General features: G+C 36.7%; 1 protein-coding gene across 1 annotated transcript in view; it reads left to right on the plus strand.

Moving 5' to 3' along the window:
• The window catches only part of PTPRR (protein tyrosine phosphatase receptor type R), a 241,700-nt gene that overhangs the window by 194,661 nt on the left and 23,035 nt on the right, over window positions 1-24,004 (plus strand). Inside the window, exons 7-11 of the mRNA XM_080811874.1 lie at window positions 2,300-2,486; window positions 4,880-4,964; window positions 13,250-13,329; window positions 13,755-13,892; window positions 23,655-23,765. Coding sequence (XP_080668000.1) covers window positions 2,300-2,486; window positions 4,880-4,964; window positions 13,250-13,329; window positions 13,755-13,892; window positions 23,655-23,765 — 601 coding nt within the window. The remainder of the gene's footprint in view (window positions 1-2,299; window positions 2,487-4,879; window positions 4,965-13,249; window positions 13,330-13,754; window positions 13,893-23,654; window positions 23,766-24,004) is intronic.

Raw genomic sequence — 24,004 nt, forward strand, 5'->3', positions numbered from 1 at the left:
CACACACACACACACACACACACACACAAGATGATGGGGGACAAACATTTTTCTATTAGCTAAGTGATATTTTATGGGGTATCCAGTATGCTATCCCCTAATCCCTAACAGTGATTCAAAAGAATTAAACATAGTAAAAAAAAAAAAACTAGAAAAGATATTTTGAGAACATGCCCCCCGCAAAAAAATGACAGGTCATCAATATTAATTTTTTTTAAGCCGGAAATGGGAGGTGGCAGGAGGGTGAATTGGAGGAAGGTGGTAGAAACTTCCATTTAAGACAAATAATAAGTAATAAATAATGTAATGTATGTGATGTCCTGTACAACACGATGACTATAGCTAACTGTGCTGTATGGTACATTTGAGAGTTGTTAAGAGAGTGGATCCTAAGTTTTCATCACAAGAAAAAAGGTGTTTTTGTTTGTTTCTATAGGAGATGATGAATGTCAACTAAATTTATTGTGGCAATCATTTCACAATATATGTAATTCAATTATTAATGTCATCTACCTTAAGCTTATATGGTGCTGTATATAAATTCTGTCTCAATAAAACTGGGGAAAAAAGATGTGACACAAAATGTAGAATTAATAGGAAAATAAATACTTCATATTGATAAAATTTATAGTAAATATGTAATTGCTAATCTTTTCAAATAAAACAATGGCTGAAATATATAAAGTAAAAATTGCCAGGGATATAAAGGAAAATAACAATAGAGGTGCTGGGGAAGATCGCATACATCTCAGGCCTTGAGAAATCCAGTAGGAAAAAATAGATTGGAATAATATCTTTAATAATATATAATAATATAAATAAGGCGGGGTGTGTGTATATATATATATATACACACATATATATATGTGCATAGATAAATTTATAGAGAGATAGATGTAAATAGGTAATCAGTTCAGTTGCCTCCAAAAGTATCTATGAAATATTCAGAAAAAATTATCACAGTATTTGTCTCAAAGAAAGAATTGAGAAATTCCAAACATTAGAAGTTGGGTGATTTGCATTTACTATTACTAGAAATTAATAAGGAAGGTAAATTCATAAAAACTTAAATAAACATCAAGTCAAAGCAGGAATTAAAACCACAGTTATAAACCATTTAGAAATTAACAAAAATGACATTACATATCAATTCATAAGAGGAAGGAACTTAACATGCTTTTGTTTAATGGGTTTTTGTTGTATGTTCTAATAATTTTCCATTGTTGAAAATTAAGCTCTAGCTACATGAGTATTTCCTGATGCCGTGCTCTATAGAAAGCATGTAAAGCACCCTTCGAATGAAATATCCTGGGCCTAGTATTTGCTCTTACTGTCTTTGTTTACATTTGTTTTGACCTGTTTTTCCCTGTTCTCCATTTCCTTGGAATACCAACCACTAGGCACCATATTGGATCATCTCAGAAATACCTAAGGTCCTTTAAATTTAATAGTTCTTGTGAGTATAATCTCTGACTTTGACCCTCAGTCTTGGTTCCACACAGCTAGTGTTACTGTTAAGAGGCACTCACACCTTCTATGCAAGACACAAGGGGCCTTTACAAGTTGGAAGCGCTCCAACTCATCTCCCAACTAGAAAAGGAAAATTACAGAGGGAAGATAAACTATAACTCAGAATAAGAGTTTGTGATCTCAGTCTCTTCATGAGTTTATCACAGAATTAAATAAATACATACACATACACACACACATATATATATGCATGCATTCATACATACATACATAAATGAAAGATATGGATTTTATTTTTTTAAGGATTCACTCAGAATTATAAACAGTACATACATTTTAAAACTTTTAACTTCTATTTCCAAGACAATAATGTGAACCAAAGTGTTTTTTTCCTCTGAGCTTCCTATGTCCAGTGAGATCATGTGTACAGTATATTGATGTCAGAAATGGCTATTTGATTTCTATACTGAACTCTCAGACATACAGAAAATAAAGCTGGTTTGTGTTATACATGATTTCTCAATCCAAATGTGATGTTTACTTTTCCTGAATTTTTCACTTGATATTACTCGCAAGTATATCCATTAATAAATTACAGTGCATTTCTCAATTCAGACTTATTTCCAACAAAAAACCTGCCAGTTTCCTATAAAGAAACTGTAGATAGTTGCTATAGTCGTCTATGGTACCATAAGAGAAAAAGACATTTGGTCCTTATTTCTGGAAAAGTTCTCACTGAATAGTGAGTGCGTATGTATGAAAGACAAATTTGTGTGATCAAAATAACTCACGTGGTTTCTAAACGTATTAACCATCTTCCCCAACGTAGACGAGGGTCCAACGTATCTCTTACATTGGACATGAGTAGCTTGGGGAATGTTGAACCCTTTGTGGCTATCCCAACCCCACGGGAGACGGTGGCAATGGAGTATCTGCAGTCAGCCAGCCGAATACTCACAAGATCACAGCTGAGGGACGTCGTGGCAAGTTCACATTTACTCCAAAGTGAATTCATGGTGAGTCTGTTTATTGTTTATTGTTCACTGCATGTTCAGGGAACCCATTGGGGCTGCTGGTGATTAAGTTGATTTGAAAAAACACATGTCTACCCAAAAAGCTTTAGACCTTCTTAGGTCTAATTATTGTCCAAAGGGAATATCCATTTTGTAGATCACTTTAGGTAAATCAGTTGTACATCTTAAGCCAAGTCTGTTGATTTTAATAAATTGATCATTCCAGGGTCTGTTCAGATATTTGCAACCACTCTAATGATGACATATCTAGCAGTGGACTAGTTTTACCAATAGCCTCATCAACTATTATTAAGCATCCAAGGTAAAACATGAACATGCAGTTTTTAAAATTAGACTTTGGGGGCGCCTGGGTGGCTCAGTGGGTTAAGGCCTCTGCCTTCGGCTCAGGTCATGATCCCGGGGTCCTGGGATCGAGCCCCGCATCGGGCTCTCTGCTCAGCGGGGAGCCTGCTTCCTCCTCTCTCTCTCTCTCTGCCTGCTTCTCTGCCTACTTGTGATCTCTGTCTGTCAAATAAATAAAATATTAAAAAAAAAAAATTAAAATTAGACTTTGTAGTGCGTCATCTCTTCACATATGAAGAAAACCTAGTGAGATGAAAGAACCAGTGAACGATCACACAGCTAGCCAAAAGTACACCCGATATTCTTTTTGAGAACCACAGATAGGTTTTTTGAGATAAGCCCTTAAAGGAAAGATGAGGCCAACAAGGAATACCAAAGAGAAAGATAATGCTGGAAAATGGTCATTGTCGGTGCGTGTCAGAAAGCAGGAAGAAGCAGGGGAGGAAAAATCCGTCATGGTTTTACCAAAACAGACTGATGTGCTTGAAATGACCAAACATAAATGTGTGCTTTCTACTGAACATTCAACAATTTCGCTTCTTTTGGTAACTTGGAACTCGGAAATTATAATATTTCATTGAAGCAGAGAGTAGGGATGAATATTATAAATATCTAAAATAATGCAAGTTTAGGAAATGATATTTAAAAAGTAAGCTACTCCTCTTTGTAGACCACATTCATGATCTCAAATTTCCAGACTGACCGAAAACAATTTAAATTAATTTGTAGATAATTTCTTTCATTAAATTGAATTCATTTGTAGATAATTTCTTTCATTTCAATGAATATTAGGCTGTTGAGTTATATTTTCCATTGAAGAAAGTTCAAGTAATGAAAATAGTATTTCACGTGATCTAAAAATAAAAGTTCCTTTGTTTCACATTAACATTTATCTAAGCAATCTTTTGCAGAATTTTAACTAGAGATCCTACTATTTTGTCTAATCAGATCTTTACGTATTTGTTTTGACCCTTTGAAAACGTTGGCTAATGGCTTTCTTTGTCCCAGTCATCTATAGATGCTCACCTTTAAGATCTAATTCACTTCCACATAGCCATTTCTGCTCTAATTGTTCCTCTCCAATCATTTGAGGCCCATGACATATATTCTGAGTAAAAACATTTGTATTCCTATTAAGTGGGAGAAAACGGTGTCCGAATGCCCTTCACTAAAAATATTGCATTTACAACAACAAATGGAACAATACAATGAATCACTGACCTCTACCTCTGAAACCAATAACACATTATATGTTAATTAATTGAATTTAAATTTAAAAAAGAAAAAAAAATGGAACAATACAATTATAATCCATTCCTTAATACAAAAAAAAATTATATTGCCATCACTTGAATCAAAAAAACTCCATTTGTATTTACCATTTGGAGAGGGAGGTTTTAATAATCCTGACAGAGGGGGCGCCTGGGTGGCTCAGTGGGTTAGGCCTCTGCCTTCAGTTCGGGTCATGATCTCAGGGTCCTGGGATCGAGCCCCACATCGGGCTCTCTGCTCAGCAGGAGGCCTGCTTCTCCCCCTCTCTCTGCCTGCCTCTCTGCCTACTTGTGATCTCTGTCTGTCAAATAAATAAAATTTAAAAAAATCTTTAAAAAAAAAAATAATCCTGACAGAGTCATACAATGTTAAAAGAGAATCCATCATAATGAAATTTTTGGTAACTTACATAAAGATTTTTTTAACATTTGAATACATTGTCCATTTTCAGCTGTTTATATATATTTCTAGCAATTATGTCAGAACAGAATTTTAAAAATCTAATCAAAGTTTTATATGTTTCTTTAATAACCGTAGTAAAATAATACTTTCTAACACAGCGAGCTGTTTCTTAGAGTCAACTTGCCAGGGTGCAGCTAATATGTTTGTGAAAGGAAGGGTGTTGGTCAACCAGAGGTGGTAGTCTGTTGTTTTATAAATGACTTTGAAGTTCAGTAGGGTTCTGGATCAGATGGCCCCCTGTGAAGATTTTCTTTGTGGCAGCATTAGATATACTAGTTTGATATCATTTATTTTTGCAGGAAATACCAATGAACTTTGTGGATCCCAAAGAAATTGACATTCCCCGTCATGGAACTAAAAATCGCTATAAGACCATTTTGCCAAGTAAGTTTCTTGAATGAAATAGTTTGCATTATAAAGCATAAGCCTTCCCCAGTCACCCTCATCTCATCACTTCCCATCCTCACAACTTCTCCATACACACCAAATTTGGAGTTACAAATGCACATTAAGACTTACTGACCATGAAAGTAGCTTGAGGTTCGTTACTTTATCCTGTATTACTCTTCTTAAAATGGTCAGCTCACAATTCCAGCAAACACATGGTTCTAAAATTGTATTGTGCCACACATTATGGTCAATTGATTTCATCAAACAATTCAATGGGCAAAAGATAGTCTTTTCAGCTAAAGGTTGCTGAGACAGCTGAATAGTCACGTACCAAAAAAAAATGAAGTTAGCTGCATGGAGGCCCGGATGGCTCAGCCGGTTAAGAGTTTGTCTTCAAACCCCAAGGTCCTGAGATCCGCACCATGTCGGGCTCTCTGCTCATCAGAGTAGTCTGCTTCTTCTCCCTCTGTCCCTCTCCTGCTTATGCGCTCTCACTTGCTCTCTCTCCCAAATAAATAAATAAAATCTTTTTTAAAAAAAGGAAGTGTGACCCTGCCCCACACCATATACAAAACTCAGTACAAAATGGATCAGGCCCGAAGGTAAGAGCTAAAACTGTGAAACTATTAGTATAAAACGGATGTACATCTTCATGACCTTGAATTAGTCAATGACTTCTAAAATATGACACCAAAAGTACAAGCAACAACAAAAAATAGATAAATTGAATTTTATTAAATGAAAGTATTTTATGCTTCAAAGGATACCATCAAGAAGATAGAGAACTCACAAAATGGGAAAAAACATTTGTAAATTAAATACCTAATAAAGGACTTCTATCTAGAATGTATAAAGAACTCTTACCACTTAGTTATCAAAAGACAGCCCAATTTAAAAATGGGCAGAAGACTTGAGTAGACATTTGTCCATGGAAGAGATACAGATGATCAACAGGCATTCGAAAAGATGCTCAACATTATTGGCCATAAGGGAAATCAAAACTACAATGAGATACCACCTCACATCCCCATGATTATAATAAAAATGATAGACCATATAGAAAGTGCTAGTAGGGGGCGCCTGGGTGGCTCAGTGGGTTAGGCCACTGCCTTCAGCTCGGGTCATGATCTCGGGGTCCTGGGATCCAGTCCCGCATCGGGCTCTCTGCTCGGCAGGGAGCCTGCTTCCCTCTCACTCTCTGTGCCTGCCTCTTTGCCTACTTGTGATCTCTCTGTGTCAAATAAATAAAATCTTTTTTAAAAATTAATTAATTAATTAATTAATTTTAAAAAAAAAGAAAGAAAGTGCTAGCAGGGATGGGAAGAAACTGGAACCTTCCCACATTGCTAGTAGAGTTGTAAAATGGTACAGCTACTTAAGAAACAGTGTGGTAGTTCCTCCAATGGCAAATCCTAGAGTGACTGTATGACTCAGACATTCTACTCCTACGCATATAACCAAGAGAAATGAGAACATTTCATTGTCAATCACAAGACAAATAGATAGTTGGGGTTTTGGCAAAATCCATAAACATCCCAAAACAATAGCTCTGGAAAGATGGAGCCACAAAGACTTTTTAAAAGTATGGATATTAGAAAGCTATACACAAATGTTTGTAACAGCATTATTTATAATAGCCCCAAAGGTGGAAACAACCAAAATATCCATCAACTGATGGAGAAATAAAAGGTAGCATACCCACACAATGGAATATTACTCAGCCATAAAGATGAATGAGGTGCTGATGCCTGCTACAACATGAATGAACCTTGAAACATTATGCTAAGGGTGAAAGAAACCATCACAAAAGACCTCATACTATATAATTCCATTTATATGAAGAGGCCAAATTAGCAAATCTATAAAGACAGAAACTGTCTTAGGGGTTGCCTAGTGCTGGGAGGCATGAGAAATAGCTGTCAGTTATACAACTCTGTGAATAAAGAAAAAGAACTCTATGATGGTACACTTTAAATGTGTGAATTGTATGGTATATGAGTCACATCTTAATAAAGCTGTTACCAAAAAATTTCATTGTGCATAATAATCATCTAGAGTCCTTATAAAAATCTAGAGTCCTGATGGATGAAAGAAAAAAAAAAAATCTGGAGTCTTGTGTCCCACCCAGGGATTCTATTTAAGTAAGTCTGCTGTTGGGTTCAAGAATCCGTATTTCTTTCTTTTTTTTTTTTTTTTTAATTTTTAAAAAAGATTTTATTTATTTATTTGACAGAGAGAGCACAAGTAGGCAGAGTGGCAGGGAGAGGGAGAAGCAGGCTCTCCACTGAGCAGGGAGCCCGATATGGGGGCTTGATCCCAGGATCTTGGGATCATGACCTGAGCCGAAGGCAGAGGCTTAACCAACTGAGCCACCCAGGTGCCCCAAGAATCTGTATTTCTAAGCTAACACCCAGGTGATTCTGATACAGATAATACCAGGACCACACTTTGAGAAACATTGTTTAGGCAATGTTAAAACTAAATTTAACCTGGGTGCCTGGGTGGCTCAGTTGGTTAAGCATCTGCCTTCAGCTCAGGTTATGATCTCAGGGTCCCAGATCAAGCCCCGCTTTGGGCTCCCTGCTCAGCGGGGAGCCAGTTTCTCCTCTCCCTCTGCTGCTTCCCCTGCTTGTGCTGTCTCTCTCTCTCTCTCTCTCTTTCTCTCTCTCAAATAAATTAAATAAGTAAATAAATAAATAAAATCTTTAAGGAAAAAAACTAAAAATCTTTAAAGAAAAAAACTAAATTTAACTCCATGAAATTTATCAATATCAGGCAATGAGCTAGTAAGAAATAAAGAATGGCCTCTAAGATCAAGGAGGTCGTGGACTAGAGGAGAAAGTCACGTAAATGAGTAATTATGTTCAATGTAATAAAAGCCAGAACTGAGATCTAGCCCAAGTAGTGTAGGAGTATAGAGAGGACCAAGCAATTCTGTTTAAAGTAGCAAAAATGCTTTGGAGAGGATGTAACATTGTCAATCGCTAGACAATAGATGGTTGGGTCTTTGGCAAAATCCATAAACATCTCAAAACAATAACTCTGGAAAGGTGGAGCCACGAAACTCTTTGAAAGTATGGATATTGAAATAGTAGAGTCTGTATAATTAAGCCCATGAATTCGCTCATAAAACATCAAATTCTCCATATTTATGGTACTATCAAGAATTATTGCTAATGGTGTCTTTGAGCTTCCCCCTCTGGTAGAGCTGGAAACACTCCACTATAACGTATTTTTAATGGGTCTGTCCAGTATCATCCCTGTTGAAAGATATTTTATAACTACAGGAATGAAAGTGCTATGTGTTACAAGTGTGCTTCTCTCTGTCTCTGTCTCTCTCAAGATTTTTCATCTGAAATTTACCAAATATAAGTAATTAGGGCATATACATTCATTGCAATTTCACTTAACCATCCAATGTCAGAAGGATTCAGAAATTATTAGGATTATTTAAAGTTCAGCCTTCTCAGAGGTGCCTGGGTCGCTCAGTCAGTTACGCATCTGACTATTGGTTTCAGCTCAGGTAATGATCTCATGGATCTCGAGGTCACTCCCACAGAGCTCCAAGTTAGGTTCCCAGCTCAGCAGGAAGTCAGCTTGAAGTCGCTCTCCCTCTGCTCCTCCCGACACTCACGCACTCTGTCTCCTTTTCTCTCTCTCTCTCTCTCTCTCTCTCTCTCTTTCAAATAAATAAATAAATCTTTGGGGGAAAAAAAAAAGAAAAGAAAAATAAATAAAGTTCAGCATTCTCTGTTTCCTGCCCAGATGATATCAGACCTAGTCCCTCATAGTCCTATGTCAGCTTTTCCATTCCCAGAACTGGGTGGGTCACTTGAACCAGGGCACCTGTGCTGACAAGTGATGTTGCAAATAATGGGTTTTCTGTTGAAAATGTCTGTAGCCTGAATGCACTACCCATCCCCTGTTACACAAAATATAATTTGGTACGTTTAGTTTGGACACACCCCACTATTGGTTGAAAATCATCGGAGAAGACTGGAATTTATATGGAGAGCTATTCTTTTTGGTTTATTTTAGACTATAATATGGGATAAATTTGAAATATTACATAAAATAATTTAAAATGATTAAGATTTTAAGGGTTTTTTTTTTAAGATTTTATTGATTTATTTGAGAGAGAACTAGCAAAGAGAGTACAAGTGGGTGGTGAAGCAGAGAGAGAGAGAGAGAGAAACAGACTCCCCTCTGAGCAGGGAGCCTGATGCAGGGCTCTATTGCAGGACCCTGGGGTCATGACCTAAGCTGAAGGCAGATGTTTAACCAACTGAACCACTCAGGCCCCCCAAGTATTATGTTTTTTTCATTGTTTTAACCTATAATAAACTCAAGTTTAAACTTCCAACATGGGGGTGCCTGGGTGGCTCAGTCCGTTAAGTGTCTGCCTTGGGCTCAGGTCATGATCCCAGGATCCTGGATTGGAGCTCCATGTCAGTCTCCCAGCTCAGCTGGGAGACTGCTTCTCCCATGTCCTCTGCCCCTCCTGCCTCTTGTGTTCTCTCTCGCCCACTCTCTCAAATAAATAAATAAAATCTTTAAAAAAAAATACTGCCAGATTTTACATATTAGTGAGGCTATATAATTTGGAAGATGTTTTGCAGCAGAAATATGGATGACCAAAAGCCAATTAAATCATGGCTGTTTCTCTAAGGATGATGTCAGCCTGGCTCAGAACACTCTACATGGTAGATTAAAGTGCGAAGGGTAAATTTACTTTGCAGCAAAAAACAAATATTAGTGATGAAAATAGGTCTATGTCCTAAATCATAAAAGCAATGGGAAAAAAAAACTAATCATACATCAGTATGAAGTTGTTTGCACAATGAAGTATAATAACAAATTTCCTGTATATTTATTCCATGCTGACAATTTATATATAGAAATATAAAACAATATAGATGAAATCAAAGAACTCTATTAATTAAACCCTAATTCCTTTGGCCATCACTTCATATTTAAAAATCTAAAACCTGCTAATATTTCTTACTTATGTTTCCTGTTCTATTAAGTGCCCAGAACAGAGTAGATATGCAAATAAGCAAGCCACTCATTAAGGCAACAAGTTGTATGGCTCAAACAAAATATTGGAGTTAGACTTGCCTCCCTACCCTGGCAGGAGCATTCATAGTTTATGGAAGACAACTTAATCTTTCTGCGCCATCCTTTCTTCATCCCTAAAGATAGTGATAATAATATTGCTACATAGGGCTGTGGAGAGAATTAAGTAATCATATGTGAAAAGAGAGGTTCCCACTACTAGTGAGCCCCCATCTAATGTTAGTTTCTCCTTTCCCACCACCTAACTGAAGATGCATTAATCATTAACCCCACAACCAATTCCAGAAAATAGTAACATTCATGGGGAAAGAAAACTTTACAGTTTCAAAAGCAGACTATTTAAGTGCCCTTTTATCTCTTACATTTTTCACATGGATTTTAAAAAGGGAGTTTCCATATAATCGCCATCTTGCATTGCTAAGATCAGCACTGTCAAAACCCTGTACAGTGATGGAAACGCTCTGTATCTCCAATATGATGGCCATTAGCTATGTGTAACAATGGAGCATATGAAGTTTAGCCAGTGCACCTGAGGAACTGATTTTTAAGTTTTATTTTATTTTCATTAACTTAACGTTAGCTACATGTGGCTAGTGGCGCCATATTGGATAATGCAAGCCTGGAGTCTTCTCTCTCTCCTGCAACAAACTGAAAGTGACTCCCAGTCACCTTGAAGGTGGAGTCAAGTCCCTTCCTTCCCTCCTATTTCCCACTTATCTTGAATTCATCTAGAGAAACTATGCTATTCCTCTCATCCTCTGCCTATGCCCAGGGATACACTAGCAGTATAAGCCCTTCTTTCATCTAATAGCTTCTCCTCTTGACTCCAAACCTCAAATGCTTTTCTGCCCAGAGCAGAAATCATTGGAACAGAATAACCTTTGACGAAATCTGATAGGATGGCAATTGGTGCCCGTGTCATGCAGTCGGTTAAAGGTCTGACTCTTGGTTTTGGCTCAGGTTGTGATCTCGTGGTTGTTAGATCGAGCCCACTGTTGGGGGCTCCATGCCTAGTGTGGAGTCTACTTGAGTTTCGTTCTCCCTCTCCCTTTGCCCCTCCCCCTCACACACTCTCTGTCTCTCAAATAAATTAAAAAATCTTTAAAAAAAAATTAAAGGATATCAGGATCCAGGTACCATTTTGTCTGTTAAATAGAAAGAGTTAAATTGCCAGAGGTATTTTGAAGAGGCCAGATGGGGAAATTTCGTGTGTTCCATACACTAAATCTATACGTGTTCAATAATTTGTTGAGAAGAAAAAAGAAACAGGAAGGAGAGCAGAAGAAAGAGAAGGAATAAGAGAGGAAGGGGGAAGGGAGGGAAAAGGGGAAGAGCAGAGGAGAGGGAAGAAAAATTGCTCAGTGTTGGGATTGTTATTGCCTCTTCCTAGATGTAGGAATGCATGCTAAATATTTAACATATAGTCCAGAAATATCTGTCCTGAAAAAAGGTGAATTTGACCAAAATATAGACTTAAAATACACAATTGATTTAAAATGCATAAAATGAATACATTTATAACAGTAATATGAAAATAATAATGATAATGGTAAAGTTTTGGATTTTTTTTTAATCATCAGCTTTTTTATTAGTCTAATCTAACATTAAAAAGGCTAAAAGGCTTTAATTAAAGTGACAGTTTTCCCTTACTCAGTCCTATGGTGCATTCTTGTTTAAAACGTTTTTGGAAACCTCTAAATACTTGGAAGTCTTACAAACTACCAATTTCCAAACTAAATTTAGCTTGACAGGGAACCTGCTTCTAGGCAGTTTATAGGGCTGAGTTCTCAATAAATCGTATACATGGTAGGCATTATGAAAACTGAAGGGAGTGGGCTTCTTTTCAAGTCTCACTGGTATAGGGCTCTTGTGGAAACTTCTAATCGTGGATACTGAAAAGGGATAAAAAATTTTCCAGTCCCCTTTGCTAACAAAAGGAATCTAGAAAGTCAAAAATAGTGTTTCAACTCTAATAGAAATGAATTCTGATATTAAGCACTCTATGAACCACATACCAGGTAGAAATCACAAAGGATACAAAAGTTAGTTTAAAAAAAAAAAAGAGTTAATTAAATATAATTCTTTCCTTCAAGGGGTTCAGTACAATCCATTGAGAACAGGTAAAAATTGAAGCACTTAAAATATAAGATGGTAAATATTAAAATAAAACATAAAAAAAGTAGCGCAATAGGCTTATTTGGTTTAGCTCAACAAGAGTCATTGGTGGCATCAGTAAGAGGAGTCTCTGCATTAAACTAAGGTTAGGATAGACTGGGGTGTACACAAGGAGGACTGAATTGCAGAGGTGGAGGTAGGAACAGTGGGTATGATAAACTCTCTCAAGTTTACCTGTCTAGTGAAAAACAGTAATAAAACAATTACTAGAGAGGAATGCCTAGAACTGACTTCTTAGATAATGGAACATTTTTTAACCATCTAAATCAATGCAATAAACAAATATTGAATGTCTGCTATTCATATCAGCACCGTCCTAGACACTGAGTCTTGGATAAAATGAAAAAATCTCTCTTTATCTTTAAGAGGCTCAGAGTGCGTCAGACTAAAGAAATCATAAAGGGACGATTTGGCCTTAATTCATTTATATAAACATTGGTAGAAATAACTACCATATTTTCCATAACACCGTGGTTTGCAAAGAGCCTTTTAACTTCTTGATGGAAAGTGATTTGAAGAGTTAAGATAATGTTCTTAGCACTATAACAATCTACCTAATACCAGATTTTCCTGCTGTAGGTGGACAAATGGTAACTAAAGACAGCTTTTTTAGGGAGAGGGGATTCGAGCCAGACCAAGTGTTTTTATTGGACAGAAGAGAAGTGTGAAGTGAGTAAGAAAATCTGGTACAAATTCCAAATCCCAAAGAACAGAAAAAGGAGCATAAATAAGAAATGGGGTCAAGAATCAGAAACCCACAAAAAATAGCATGATGAGTAAACTCATTATCTCAAGCTTATGGGCAAGATTTGTGTTAAGGGACAGGGACCAAGATGCGCCCAATTGTCCCTCAGTGCACACAGCTGTATCAAAAGACAGACACACAGACACATCAGCAACAAACATTGACACAAGCCAGATGGTCAGTATATAAATTAACAAGTGTGCTATGTACAGTTATCAGTGTTCTAAGGAACTTTAAAAAGAGTAGATTTGTCTAAAGCATTCCTTCTTGTTTTCTTCATTAGATCCCCTCAGCAGAGTGTGTTTGAGACCAAAAAATGTAACTGATTCTTTGAGCACCTACATTAATGCTAATTATATTCGGGTAAGTAAGTAAATAAAAATATCTTTCTGATGAGCATGTTGACTTACTATATGGAATTGTTGGGGGTTGTTTTCCCCTCAGATTGGATTAATTTTGATTTAAATTGGTTACTAGCAAACTTTCTTGTTTGTTTAGTCATAATCGACATTGGTAGCGGGTCCTTTACCTTGAGCCTCCCTTTCCTGTGTGTCTCTGGCTGCAGCTCTGGGTGCTGGGGGGGTGCTCTGGTGAGAACCGGGCATCATGGCCCTCCCTACTGTGTGCCGTGCTTGACCTGGGAGAACAGCCAGATGGATTGTGCTAGAATAAGTGAAGCCGTGAACGCGTGTGCTGTTTTTGGACCATTTTGTTCTGAACTTGTTCTAAACTTTCAGTGCAAGGCATGAATTTCAAATCCAATATTTTTGTCTCTTTACTCACACCAGGGCTACAGCGGCAAAGAGAAAGCATTCATTGCCACACAGGGCCCCATGATCAACACCGTGAATGATTTCTGGCAGATGGTTTGGCAGGAAGACAGTCCTGTGATTGTCATGATCACAAAACTCAAAGAAAAAAATGAGGTATGACCTTTCCCCAAGTAGTGAACATTATAAATTTTCTGTTGCTATGGAAGAGCTATTCTATAAGGAAAATTGCCTTGTACTTAACTACACGTTGAAGATGGAAATTTAAAGACAAGTCCACTTCATGCTTCTGAGAATGGTCATTGTTGTCATTGTATGAGTGGCAGCTTTCTATCAGAAGAATCAATACACTTGACATACATGTATCTCACATATCCCACATATCTCTGTAAGGAAATGAGGGGCTCTGCATTATCACTCTTATTTATAAGCAGGGAAATTTTTAAAAAATCACTCATACATATCTCAATTTTTGAGTACTTATTGTATGACAGATACTACTTTAGTTGTTGGTAATATATTAGTAAACAAAACACACAGAGATGTCTGCCATTGGTAGATTTTAACTTTCTAATGGGGAAGACAGATTAAAAAACAATAAACATAATAAATTCATAAAACCATAGCAGTTAGAAAGAATAAATTGTATAGGGGGAACAAGGTAGGTAGGATAAGGAGATTGGGTGTACTGAGCTGAAGGAGGGATGAGAAGGGAGGAATATGCTTTTGTATTATATAGGGTGGGAGGAATGAAGCCCCCTAAGCAAGGGAGATTAGAAAGAAAGATTTGAAGGAAGTTACAAAAGCCAAGCAAATTTTTCAATATCTTCGTAATAAGAAATCCAAGGAGATAAATTTAGGTTCCATTTCCATACTAGCAGTCTTTCCTAAGGGTCTAGCTTACAAAACATTCATTCAGTCCTTTACATCATAAAAACAGAATTTTGTAATTCCCAAAGGGTGCTACGTACTGCTTACATTTTAGGACATCTTATTGGAATAATTTACAGTCTGATTTTAGTTAGCATTTGTGTTTGCTTCCTTATCAAAATTACTGTATCAGAGCCTCACGATGATAATAAGGGTTTAAGATAACTGAGCTTTCCCTTACGCCTTTCTGGTGAGTTATAACTCTTAAGTATACTATAATCTTGCACTAATCAAGAAAATCCAGGCTCACAAGCAGCAATTTTTAAGTTTTGTAAAGCTTGTTGCCCTCTTTCATTTTTGCTACAATAGATAAAGGATTTTTTCCCCTGAATCTATCCTAGAAAAAAGTGTATTTTGGGCCAGTAGATGAAGCTATATACTTAACTAGCTATATAGCTTACTAGATAAATATATTTCTATGAATCTTATATGAAAACCTGAGGTGGCATAATAAAAATAGCCTCTAATATTCTCAGCTGTTTCACCCATATCAATATATCAACACATCAGGGCACTGATAATTCCTGCATAGTTGTTTAATATCCATGACACTTTGCCTTTATTTTACCTACTCAAAACAGACTGTTCAAGTTTAAAGTGTATTCTCTGTATATATACATTCCTGCATACAAATAGGCTAGGATAATCTGAAAAACCTCCCATCACAAAACTAGTCATACTAGATAAAATTTAAAATAGCATGAAGTATAAAATAGAATATAGTAACATTTCCTAGATCTGAGTAGACTATACTACTCATTATTAAAATTAAAAATTCCTTTTTGCCCAGAGCTTCCATGATGTAAATATAATACTAAAGTGGAAACTTTGATGTTTTTCAGATAAAATAGTAAAATAAAAATAGCATGCCTAACAGAGCTTGGGGGGGAAAAATCCCAGCAGTCAAAAACTGAATAAAAGGCATAAAGCCAGAGAATTATGGCTTACTTGTGCTTTAATGACAATACAAGAACTGGAGACAAAGCCTTGGGTTTGCAGGAGCCAGGAGCTGGAATGAAGACCTTCTACAGAGAGAGCTCCTGCAAAGGCTGTGCCTTCAGTAAAAAGGTGAACCACAAAAATAAACCTGCCTTCCAAAATAGGACTGTAACAGGAAATCAGTCCATCTAAGTCTGGTCTTCTTGTGGAATAGATAAAAAGGGTCTCTCTGGTACTCACCATTCGAAAACCAGGAAACGCCAAGTCAAACAATTAATATAGAAAGTAATCCTGATTGATAACACTCTGTGGCACTTTACAGAAACAAAGGTAAAAGCTTTCTGGATACATACGCTCTCGGGATTTACGTCAGAGAATTTCAACAGAAATAGCCCAGCCAAACATAAGCTCACAAGTCAAAATTATGAGACAACACAAGTAAATAAACAACATAACGAAAAATCAGAAGCAACAACAAGTAGGTAAAGTAGACCTACAAGAAATGAAAATAATAGAAACTATAAATACATGCTTTTTTTTATATAATTAAGCACACAAAATATAAGATTAAAAACTTGACAGGGGAACAAATTACTGCCAAAAAAGACTAGGAAAATGTAAAAACAAACCAAAGAGTCCTAGAAATAAATATTATAGAGATATTAAAATTTAAAAAGAACACCTCATTAGACAGGTGTGATAACAGGCCAGACACAGCTGAGTAAAAATAATGACCAAATTGCAAATAGAGCTAAAGAAATTACCCAGAAGACTGAAATGACCAAAAATATGAAAGAAAGTTTAAGACCTAGAGGGCAGTATGTAAATGTCCAATGTATATAAAATGAACATTTTAGAAGAAGAACAAAGAGAACATAAGAAAAGAAGCAATATTTGAGGAAATAGTGGCCAGAGATTTTCCAGAAGGGATAAAAAACACGAGCTGTCAAATTTGAGAATCACCATAAATTCTAGGCTAGTAAGTAAAAATAAATCCACAACTAGATACAACTAGGAAAATAAAAAACACTACAGAGATGATTTTAACAACAGAGTAACTAACAAATGGCTTCTCAGTAGCAGCCATAGAAGCCAAAAAACAGAAGAACAGACCTAGCAAGGGATGAGAGACAGTGATGACCCAGAACTCACACCACATTTAGCAACATTCTTTCGATCTGAGTAGCATGCCTTACTCATTAAATTAAAATTAAAAATTCCTTTCTGTCCAGACCCTCCATGATGTAAATATAACTCCATAGAGGAAACTTTGATGTTTTGTAGATCAAAATGATACTGAGAAGCTTGGCTCAAAAGAAATATGCAGTAAGCTTCACACTACCAGGAAAATGCTGTTTACCAAAAATGTGCCAACTTTCAATTGTGTTGAGCGTCATTGTTTGAAATAGACAAAAATCATTTCCTCCCCCAAAAATGAAGTTGGAGTTATCTTTAGAAATTCCCAGGCTTTATATTTTCATGAACCTTTCTACTTTCTAATAAATAAATGACTAATTGCCAAGCTCTTATTTAATAATCCCAGCATTCTCATATCACCAATAGGGTTTTTACTCTTTCTTACCATTCATGTGTTCACTGGTGTGGCACTTTTAATTTCCTTCACGAATTTTCCCCTGCATTCACAACGTGGCAAATGCTCAGGAGGCCTAGCTTTCAGCCTGTCTCAACTTTCCATGTACCTTCCTCACGAAGCTCCATCATTACTAGTTTTGACTGAAAGCGAGAGACTTATGACTCTTCGTTCACATGGACACCAAGAGGCCATTGTAGGGTTATTAACTGACCTCGCTGGGATACTGTTGTGTCTCAGGGGATAGGGAAGCCCTGGGAGACGGAGAGACACAGACAATGGCCACTCAGTGGAGCACTAAGAACTCACCCACGTAACAATTTAGTTCATGGTCTTAGAAAGGCATAGTTCATGGAACCCCAAAACAATGACAATAGGAACACCAAAGATCACTGATCACAGATCACCTTTAAGGAATGTAATAATAATGAAAAAATTTGAAAAGATGTGAGAATTACCAAAATGGGACATGAAGACATGAAGCGAGCAAAAACTGTTGGAAAAATGGTGCCGATAAACTCCAGGAAGGAGAGGAGTCTCCGGGCAGGCTTGCCACAGACCTTCAATTTGTAGAAAATGCAGGATCTACAAAGCACGTAAAGTGAAGCTCAATACAATGAGGTATGCCTGTACCAAGAATGAAAAAAACAACAAAAAAACAAAACAAAACAAAACAAGTAAACCAAGTCTCAGAACCAGCTGTCTGTCCAGACAAGGTCAAGGAAGGTAATGTTGAAGGCCAGCCTGGCAGATAGACAGCAGAGCCCGTGGACCGGCTTTCAGCTTTCTTGGAGGACCAGAATTAGCTATTATAATATCTTAGAGAGGCAGCCTGGCCTAACACTGCCTAGCAATGCTGGACAACTAATCTCTCATTCCCATTTCCTATGCTTGTACTGCCCAAGCAATTAAGGGTGGCCCAAAATTCAGAGGCTCATATCTCTCAAGCCAAATTACTCACCTGTCCTTTCAGATATGCTTATATTCCAAATATAACCACACCTTAATTTTTAATTTGTTAGGTTTTATTCAATTGTTGTAGCCTGCTTTACTTCTAACTATAGTTAGGAACCCTCTTATTTGGCACAACTAGCAAAAAAAGTTAGTGGGAAAAAAATCACAAAAACAATAACAAGACTCTAATGCTTTATTTTATCTTAAGACATGTGCATTTGTTCACACTACAATTTTTCATTTTTTTCATAGGACTCTGTTTGTTTGGTTTTGTTAGTGTTAGTCCGAGGCTAGAGTTCTAGATCATACAGCTTATGTAAATCATGCCCTTTATACATCAAATCAAAATTTATTTTAAATTTATAAAATTATACATAAATCAAAATTTCCCATTTCAGTTTCTTTATAATGAGAGAGAACACAGAAAAGTTTATAAAGGAATTATGCATGCAGAATCCTGTGTAGATTTTTAAAATTTGTTCTAACTTTTATCATTGTCACCTGTACCTGATTTGACTACAGTTTTTTCTACTGAGTCCTTTTTTTCCCAATGAAAAACTTACTTAACTTATACAATTATTTCCTAGAACAATTCCCTTTTTCTCTGCACCTTCCTGTTTCATTAATTTATGTAGAATTAAATTACTGGGCTTCGCTAATGAGTTACAATTGCCATAAGAAGATTTGACTATGAGTTCCCACTGGCGAACACATACAGCTCGGCAGATAGTAACAGAAGTACTGAGCTGAGTAGGAGAGTGGCCTGAGAATACTGTGTTGCATGAGCACCAGCCTCCTACACACAGGGAAGGAAAGCCTCTGGTGAATGCCGTGGCAAAGGTGGGTTGGTTCAGAGACAATGGATATCAAAGATAGAAAGTTAAATTTTTAAAATGATATTGGCAGTGAGAGTTTTAGTTCCCAAGGGAATTTTTCCAGAGCCCCCTACCAGAACACCTGAACTTCCGTTTCCTCTGCTGTCACATGATAAATAATAATAATAATAATAGTAATAGTAATAATTGTAATAATAAATCGCTGCACCTGCGTTGGTAATATTTAGTTGGAACAATCTGACCCATCCTATACCTCTCACGTGCTAATGGAACCCAAATAAAACTGACCGTCTTCTTTTTATTTTAGATCCTCTGTCTATGTGATGACATGTGTCTTTAGCTCAGAGAGCAAAATCTTTTTTATTTTAAACGCATAGAATTCAAAAAGAAAGTAACTTAAAAATAGATTTTTTTTTCCCCAGGCAACTAAACTACTAGCTGGACCTCCTTCCTCCCTGTACACAAATAGCCCCAATATGGTGGAAGTGAGAGGGACGGTTGAAGAAAAAAAAAAGAAAGATCCAAAAAATATAGGAGTTTGCATTGCTTTGCAATAATAAACCACTAATTATGAAGAATTGGTTGATGACCAGAATCTTTACAGTCAGGGTTCACTAATTACTTGTTTGTACAAGAGACGCATGAGCCTCTGAAAACCTCTTTTTCCTCCAAATTATGAATTTTTGGAATTAATAGATAATTTCGCTGGAAGGATCAACCCAGTTAGCAAAGAATAGTGATAATTTGGGGTTATATTCTGCGAGATAGCATGCTTTTTTGAATTACCTACAATTAGTGGGGTTTCACAATATTATCTGTAAGAGAGCATTTTCCTTCCTTGCATTTTCTGTCTTTCAGATCATTGTTAGCGCTGTAATAAAGAACCCCTAAAAAGCTGTTCACAAAAATAATTCGAACATGAACTTGTGCTCTTTAAACAACTGCATTTGCAGCTCTCCCCCACCTCACATTCAAAAGCACCCACACTTATCTGGTCTCTTTTTCTATGTGCTCCTAAAAGGGGGAAAAATGTATTCAGTGTGTAAAAATAAGCTATTGTATCTCGGAAAGGAGATGGGATGCTAATTAAGGGTTGTTTGAATGAACAAGTCACATTGCATTGTCTACTGGGAGCCGACTGCCAATTGCATTTTTGGTAAAGAGTCAAGAAAAACATTCAAGAGGGCCCCGGCAAGCTTGAGAGAGAACCGAGCCGCGCTTCCATTTATCAAGTAGGTGCACAAGCCTGTTCGAGTATTGTTAAGAGTCAGGGTGCAGGCTTTGAGCTCCTGCCTTGCAGCTTTTTCCTACCGGTTTCAAGAGCCACCTTCCCAAAGAGGGGCCTGCTGCTCCGGGGCTCATCGGGACAATGGGGCACGTATGCCAGACTGCTGGACCGCTGAATGCCTCTTTCTTTGTTCAATACCTTTTTCAAGATTCTTTGTCACTCTTCTTGGATTCATCCAGGAGGCATGGGTTTTAAGATACACAATAGCTCGGGTCTCCCAGCGAAATAATTGATGCTTCATTGAAAGAAACCAGGCAAATTGGTTAGTATGATTCTCTTTAACAAACCTGGGAAATTTGAGACACTTGGCACTGGTAAATGAGGAGAGAAATAAATTGCTTTATTTGTAAAAGGGTTTTTTTCCTTAATGTTAATGTTATGTCAGCCAGAGTTATGCCTTCAGCCTGATTGCCTGCCGGTCTTGGGTGTGGGGTGGCATGTAAATAGAGGTGAAAATGATTTACTTTGTTTGGAAAAGGACCAGGAACTCAGAGGATGCAAATGTGTTTTTATTGTAATGGATGAAAGAAACAGGGATTCCATCCTGGCTCTAGAATGTAGGGGGGCTAGTACTTAGCATGATAGACTCCCCGAGGTATGTTTCTGATACTTTACATGTCTTTTCCATCAGTTCTGTACGTATGTGATTCTTTCTTTTGCTGCTCTTTTGAATCTGTAAGTTCTGAATTTTTTCCAAGTGTGGTCTTATGCCTTTGACCTTGGATGTCAAAAAACAAGTGCCCTAAGGACTGAAAGTTCCTGACCAAAGGCAATTTCTCTCTAAATGTGAAGGAATTTCTCTATAAATGTGCAAGTGTGTTTGTAAGAAAATGATAAGTTCTGTTTAAACAATATTTCTAAAGGTAACATTGCTTCTCTGGGCACTTAAAATAAAATATCAAATTTTACACTTCCCTTTCTTAATCATTGAGATATGTAGTCAGAATTCATAGGGTTTTTTGGTAGCTATTTAAAAGGCAAAATAATATATATTATGAGCCTGTATGTATGCTTGAATCTCATTTTGTATTTTTCTTTTAATAATGTAGCTTGGATATAATAATTATATAATATTTAATGTATGATCTAATGTATAATGAAGTAATGATTGAATCATTTAGATCCAACACCTAAAATTGGAACAACGAGAAGAACAATGTGTTTTAGGTGCTTACTGTATGTCTGGCTTTGTCCTGAGTGCTTTTCATGTAGTAAGTGATGAGTTAACTGAGGCCACAGAGATTAAGTGTCTTTCTTACAGATTCTCAGCTAATCCTAAGTGGCAAAACCAGAATTTGGACCTATGTTCTATAGCTCCAAAGCCTGCACCTTAACTACCATGTTAATAATGCCATGGTTGCAATATAATTATTATTATTCTTGTTAAATCCTTCAAAGAGGATCCGCTATAAAAAATGCTTTTTTAATAATTTTGTTATACATTTATTTTAATTGACTCTATCAGTGATGAGACCATCAGTCCTGAAAAATGTAATACCATAAGTGTGTTAATGGTCATTACATCCTCTTTACCTACTAGGGAACCTTCGTTCTCTGGCATCTAACACATTACAGATTTATTAGATGTTTCAACTGGATGGAGCAAGCAAATGTGACTTGGCCCAATCATTGTGAAAAAAAATCCTTTTATTCCATTACATGATAAAGTCTAATACTTAGATTTTTTAATCTCTTAATTCTTAATTTCTCACTTTAGTTCTTCATTTCGGGTTTTTTTTTTCTTTTCTTTTTCTTTTTTTTTAATTTAATTTTTTTTCAGTGTTCCAAAATTCATTGTTTATGCCCCACACCCAGTGCTCCGTGCAATAAGTGCCCTCCGTAATAACCACCACCAGGCTCACCCATCCTCCCAGCCCCCTCCCCTCCAAAATCCTCAGTTTGTTTGTCAGAGTTCCTTTCATGGTTCTTCTCCCCCTCCGATTTCCCCCAACTCACTTTTCCTCTCCATCTCCTAGTGTCCTCCGTGTTATTCCTTATGCTCCACAAGTAAGTGAAACCATATGATAGTTGACTCTCTCTGTTTGACTTATTTCACTCAGCATAATCTCTTCCAGTCCCGTCCATGTTGCTACAAAAGTTGGGTATTCATCCTTTCTGACGGAGGCATAATACTCCATAATATATACGGACCACGTCTTCTTTATCCATTCATCTGTTAAAGGGCATCTTGGTTCTTTCCACAGTTTGGCGATTGTGGCCATTGCTGCTATGAACATTGGGGTACAGATGGCCCTTCTTTTCACTACATCTGTATCTTTGGGGTAACTACCCAGTAGTGCAATTGCAGAGTCACAGGGTAGCTCTATTTTTAATTTCTTAAGGAGTCCCCACACTTTTCCAAAGTGACTGCACCAACTTGCATTCCCACCAACAGTGTAAGAGGGTTCCCCTTTCTCCACATCTTCTCCAAAACATGTTGTTTACTGTCTTGTTAACTTTGGCCATTCTAACTGGTATAAGGTGGTATCTCAGTGTGGTTTTGATTTGAATTTCCCTGATGACTGATGATGATTAACATTTTTTCATGTGTCTGTTAGCCATTTGTATATCTTCTTTGGAGAAGTGTCTGTTCATGTCTTCTGCCCATTTTTTGACGTGATTATCTATTTCATGTGTGTTGAGTTTGAGGAGTTCTTTGTAGATCTTGGATATCAGCCCTTTGTCTGTAGTGTCATTTGTGAATATCTTCTCCCATTCTGTGGGTTTCCTCTTTGTTTTGTTGACTGTTTCCTTAGCTGTGCAGAAGCTTTTGATCTTGATGAAGTCCCAAAAGTTCATTTTGTTTCCTTTGCCTTTGAGATATATCTTGAAAGAAGTTGCAGTGGCCAATGTCGAAGAGGTTACTGCTTATGTTTTCCTCTAGGATTTTGATGGATTCCTGTTTCACATTGAGGTCTTTTATCCATTTCGAGTTTATCTTTGTGTGTGGTATAAGAGAATGGTCGAGTTTCATTCTTCTACATATGGCTGTCCAATTTTCCCAGCACCATTTATTGAAGAGACTGTCTTTTTTCCACTGAATATTTTTTCCTGTTTTGTCGAAGATTATTCATTTCAGATTTTGGGAAATTTTTCCCCCTTTTTGTATGGGATTAGTAACAATAGTGTTTGACAGGCACATGTAAAAATTGATACTTCATTTTTAAAATGTTATTGAGATATAATTTACATACCATAAAAGTCACTTGTTTAATGTGTATAATTCAGTGGTTTTTAGTACATTTCTAAGCCTTGTAAAATTGATACTTGATATTTTTAGAATTAATTAAATAAAAACTATTGAGTTATGTCAATGAAAAGTACTCAAAGGCCAGTGAAATCATTACTATCTGCTGTGTTCTTTTTTTCTCCTCTCCCAGAAATGTGTACTTTACTGGCCAGAAAAGAGAGGAATATATGGGAAAGTTGAGGTTCTGGTCATCAATGTAAATGAATGTGACAACTACACTGTTCGAAACCTTGTCTTAAAGGTAAGATTATGTAGCTGTCGCTGTCTACAAAGTGGATGATATGACAGGATTACATTTCTCCTCCGAAATTATTTATCCTAAGAAGTACTACAGATTTGATTTTAAAAAATAATGTCAAGATCAAAGAGAAATGATAAGCATCCCCTCATGTATTTCTTTGTTGTCAGCTACTCTTAGTATGTAGAATAATTAATTTAATACAAGTAGGCATTAAGGAAATTCACTAAGTAGGATGTTGT

Source organism: Martes martes, assembly GCF_963455335.1.
Source record: "Martes martes genome assembly, chromosome: 8".
In the NCBI taxonomy this organism is placed as follows: domain Eukaryota; kingdom Metazoa; phylum Chordata; class Mammalia; order Carnivora; family Mustelidae; genus Martes; species Martes martes.